Genomic DNA, 5,154 nt, shown 5'->3' on the forward strand with positions numbered 1-5,154 from the left:
TCGAGGGCTAGAGGCTGACCACCTCGCGCCTCCGAGTCCAAATCACAAGGTCTCCTCGCACCTAGCACTGTACGTGTTAAGTTCTCTAGCTTGGCCTCACAGTGTGCAGTGCGCAGGCTCACAGTGGAGCCTCGCACGGGCATTTAAGCCCAACAACAAGAGACAGAAAAAAGCCTCGGGCAGTGTCACTGCGCACGATTTTTCTCTCTGTAAGGTTAGTCTACGCTCGGAGGACCGCAGGCGCAGAGCAGTTCAACACTACGGCCTGTGGTCCGGTGCCTGGTTGAGGGAGGCGGGTAGCGGGGCTGAGGACCCGCAGCACTGCGCAGGCGCGCTTTCCGTTTTCAGGCTGCGGCGCAAAAGCCGAGCAGTGCGCAAGCGTGCGCATGCGCGAGGCGGAGGCGCGATGGCAGGTGTAGGGGTCCGGGGACTGCAGGCGATGGTGCGGTTTGTGCTGCTGGTGCTTACTGTGTGTGCTGCGGGTACCCGTGGGCTCTATTTCCACATCGGCGAGACCGAGAAGCGCTGCTTCATCGAAGAAATACCCGACGAGACCATGGTCATCGGTCAGGGGGCTGAGGGTGGAAGGGCCCTTTGTTTTCTCCTGGTCCTCGGAAGCACCCCTCCTTCCCTGTCAGCTCGCCCCCATCCTGAGAGTGTCTTGAGGCCAGCACCTGCCCAGCACCCCGGGACTATTTGTTGGGGGCGCCGGGCGTGACTGTGTGTCTGTCCCACAGGCAACTATCGAACTCAGATGTGGGACAAGCAGAAGGAGGTCTTCCTGCCATCCACCCCTGGCCTGGGCATGCACGTAGAGGTGAAGGATCCGGACAGCAAGGTAAACCTCCACCCCTGGTTGGGAAGGCTCTCTCTGTCCATTAATGTCCTTAAGAGATGTAAAGTACCTCCTTGGTCCAGGGTAAAAGTCCCTAGGTACCAGCTCTTGCATTTTGGGACACCGTAGTAAAACTGAGGCTTGTTTGTTTGGTTTTGGTTTTTCGAGACAGGGTTTCTCTGTTGTAGTCCTGGCTGTCCTGGAACTCACTCTGTAGACCAGGCTGGCCTCGAACTCAGAGATCCGCCTGCCTCTGCTTCTCAAGTGCTGGGATAAAAGGTGGTGGCTTAAATTTGGGGTTTGATGCATACTGCAGGTGGTGCTGTCCCGCCAATATGGCTCCGAGGGCCGCTTCACGTTCACTTCCCACACACCCGGTGACCATCAGATTTGTCTGCACTCCAACTCCACCAGGATGGCTCTCTTTGCTGGAGGCAAACTGGTAAGAGGCTCGTGGGTCTTAAGCGGCTCTCACCTGCTTCCAGAGTTGACTTATTGCTGTCTTTTTTTCGCCCCTGGCTTTTGAGGGTGGGGGCGGGTGGGCACAGTTAGAGTTGGGGAAACCAGGCTTGTCTTTCTTCCTCACTTAGCCAGAGACAAGAAAGGAACTCCGTAACAGGGTTGGGCAGTGGGCGGTACCCACTCATTCCTCCTGTTTCCTCGTAGCGGGTGCACCTGGACATCCAGGTGGGGGAGCATGCCAACAACTACCCTGAGATTGCTGCTAAGGATAAGCTAACAGAGCTACAGCTTCGTGCTCGCCAGCTGCTTGATCAGGTGGAGCAGATCCAGAAGGAGCAGGATTATCAGAGGGTAAGGCCGGGCATTGCCTCGAGCTTGTGGCTGCGGTTGGTTGACCTTTAAACCCACGAGGCGGTGTTTCTTGCGGGGCCTTTCCTACTTGGGAGATACATTTTTTCAGAGATTGAATTGGGAGTTATCAGTCTACTACCTAGGGGAGGTTTGCTTTTCCTCACTTCATGTCTATGTCTACAGTGCCAAGGGTTGAACCCAGGGCCTTACCTGAATGTTAGGCAAGATCTCTACCATTGGGCCATGCCTTCAGCTATACACACACACACACACACACACACACACACACACACACGTGTGTATAATTTATGTACATATAATTATATTTACTATAATTATACATATACATAATTTATATATAATTATGATATATATGTGTGTGTGTTTATGTGTGTGTTTTAAAAGCTGAGACCACCTAGTATTTCCACATGGTCCCCCATCCAAGCACTAATGAGTCCTGCCCCTACTTTGATTCTGAGATCAGCTCTCAAGTGTTCGGGGTAGTGCGGTGGCTGTAGACCCTTTGGTTTTTCTTTTCTCTTTGAGTTTTCTTTTCTTTTTTTTTTTTAACCCCTTGAGGTTTTTTTTGTTATGAAATATATAAAAAAAACTTATCATTTCAATCATTTCTAAGTGTACAGTCCTGTGGCATTAAGTGGATTCATGTAATTGTCATTACCACCTGCGTGCGTAACTTACACCTTCCGAGAGAATCTGGAGCCATCAAACACTCCATTTCCCAAACTGCAGTTCGGGTTTTTCGTGTGTGATCCTGATTAGTGTTAACACTGACTCCCCACTCACCATGTTACTGTTCTTTCTGCCTCAGTGAGGAGACTAGCCACTGAGTGGAATTACAGGTGGTATTCCAGAGGCATTCGGTCTGGGAGTTGTGTGGTCACACAGATGGAAGGCCTTATAATAGCAGGTTCTGTTTTCCTGCCCGTTCTAATCCTCTGTTCACTGTCCCATGCAGTATCGTGAAGAGCGCTTCCGTCTGACCAGTGAGAGCACCAACCAGAGGGTGCTGTGGTGGTCCATCGCCCAGACGGTCATCCTCATCCTCACTGGCATCTGGCAGATGCGTCACCTCAAGAGCTTCTTTGAGGCCAAGAAGCTGGTGTAGGGCTCTTGCCATGTAACCTTTCCCTTGTGCTTCGATTATTTGATAATTTCCCCACCCAGCCCCTTGTCCACCTGGATTTTGAGGAGGAAAAATGAAAAACAGCGTGTCCCATTGGTATCATGGTAATAAGCCGTTCAGATCAGCTGCTTCTGACCCTGTTTCTCCAAGAGACAGACATTCGTCCAAGCTTTCAAAAATCTGCCTTAGGGTTTGGGAGAACTTGGAATTAACCCCAGATTGAGTCATTTCTTTTGCCTCTGATGATTCTTCTGTTTTTGAAGAGATGACCAAATGTTCCTCTGTTTTCTGTTTGTCTACTCGTGCGGTAGGCCACTGGCGTGCCCATGGAGGAGGCCCTGCCTCAGTGTCCCTGGCTTAGTCCTGAGTTCTCCCAACAGCTTTGTGAATGTAAATAAGGGGCAGTTCTTTGCCCTGAAGGATTGAGATGTTTTTCTATATTTTAGAACTATTTTTGGATAAATTATATATTTTCCTTCCTGACTGAATCATCATCACTGCCTGTAAACTAGCCAAAACCACCAATCCAGACCTTACGCCTTCTACTTCTTCACACGTTTTTCACAGCTGCCATGCAGTGCTCAGAATCTAGGCAGCCTAGGACCAGAAAGCAGATCCTGTAGTTACTCTTAAGTCCATGTTAGAAGGCACAAAGAGTGAGTGGTCTTGAACACTTGTGAGTCCAATCCCCCAGAGAGTGACAGAGCAGCTCGGAGCAGTGCACACGTCAAGTTTGACGTAAGCAGTGGTAAATGTTTTGTAGGTTCCATTTTGGTTTGGAGACAGCCTCACTCTGTTGCTCTGGCTGACCCAGAGCTCCCTATAGACAAGACTAGCCTCAGATCTACCGTGTCTGCCTCCCACATGCTGTGATGAAAGAGGCATGTGCTATCACACATTTTCTTCAAAGGAACCAGATTTTGGTTCTTTATGCAAAAATTTTCAATGAAATAGAATATAGTAGCTATGTTTGATATGAAATAATAGGTTATGGGCAGCGGTAAGGCCAAAAAAGGGGTAGGGGGAGTGGAGGGAAGGTTACTGGTCTATTACTGCTTGCCTTTGTAGAAAACCTAGGGTAGACTTCAATGGGCGCACATGCTAAGCTTGGCCTGGGAATGGGTAGGATGATGGCCCAATCATTCTCACCCTGGTAGATAAAATGTCAGCAAAGAACAACAACAAAAGAATTTGGTTCTTAGCTCCTAAAGCATAAACAGCTTTTATTACACATCCCTCGCCCCCTTCTGTATAAACCTCAGGCCATTAGTTGCCCATTCTTGATGTTTTATTTCATAGTTTTATTATATATTTATTTGGAATATTTATTAAATTTCCTTTTCTGACTTATAGAACTAAACTCTCCTCTTGTTATTTCTCTGTACTCTATTATATACAAGCCTATTTTATACTTAGAGTGTATGCAATATTTTTTTTAGTTAGCAGAGAAGAAGGAGAAAAAAAAAAGTTTTACATGTCCCTCCTCTTTCCAATTCTGGATGGCCACCAGAAAAAATTCCTCTGCTACTTAAATAGCCTGGCAGTTTTCTTCAGGTTAGAGTTAGTATGAGAAGTTAGATTTTAGCTTTTTGAGACAGGATATGTATACATAGCCTTGGTGTACATCAGGATGGCCTCAAACTCACAGAAATCTGCTTGTCTCTGGCACCAGGGTGGTAGGGTTAAAGGCTTGTACCACCATGCCCAACTAAGAGAATGCCTTGAGGTTTTGAGACAGTCTTGAGGTAGAACTTACGTTGGTCTCTAAATCAAGATCCTGTTGGCTCTGCCTCCCAAGTGTTAGGATTACAAGTGGGTGCCAACATATGCCCAGAAATAAGATACATTACATTTGGAATGACTTGGATGTGCAGATCCATAACAGAGGCCCTTTAGAAGGGACACGTTTCTGCTCTGATGATGTCTTAAGAGTTCTAGGCAGCAAAGTAGAGACTGGGCCTCGGAGAATAAGAGGCCAGAAAAGGCTAGGCCAGGCCCTGATGGGCTCGTCCAACAGTAAACACACTGGAGCGCACATCTCAGTGAGCAAGTAGGGCTTCTCTTGCTGAGTCCTCTCCACCCCGCCTTGGAAACCCAACAAATCTCTGGCAGCACACCAGTAGGCTCAGAGTCAGGCGTGGGTATGAGATACCCAGGAAATGACTGCCCTGACTGTATCTCTATCCTAACCCCTGAGTTGTGACGCCACCCAACATGACAGATTACTGATCAGGTTACTTTAAAGTAGGGTGTTGGTAAAGATCAGCAGTTCTCAACCTGTGGGTCGTGACCCCCTTGAGGGTCCAATGCCCCTTTCCCAGGTGTCACCTAAAACCATCAGAAAACAGGCATTTACACTATT

The 5,154-nt window shown here is 48.2% G+C and overlaps 1 protein-coding gene across 1 annotated transcript; it reads left to right on the forward strand.

The window, feature by feature from the left end:
* The first annotated feature begins 366 nt into the window (after positions 1-366).
* TMED4 (transmembrane p24 trafficking protein 4) lies at positions 367-4,152 on the forward strand. The gene is made up of 5 exons (XM_084799296.1): positions 367-566; positions 738-838; positions 1,152-1,277; positions 1,502-1,648; positions 2,625-4,152. Exons 1-5 carry the CDS (start codon positions 407-409, stop codon positions 2,772-2,774), a joined length of 684 nt encoding a protein of 227 aa, XP_084655422.1. The 5' UTR covers positions 367-406; the 3' UTR covers positions 2,775-4,152.
* The last annotated feature ends 1,002 nt before the right edge of the window (positions 4,153-5,154 follow it).

Source organism: Acomys minous (assembly GCF_964271855.1).
Source record: "Acomys minous genome assembly, chromosome: 10".
In the NCBI taxonomy this organism is placed as follows: Eukaryota; Metazoa; Chordata; class Mammalia; order Rodentia; family Muridae; genus Acomys; species Acomys minous.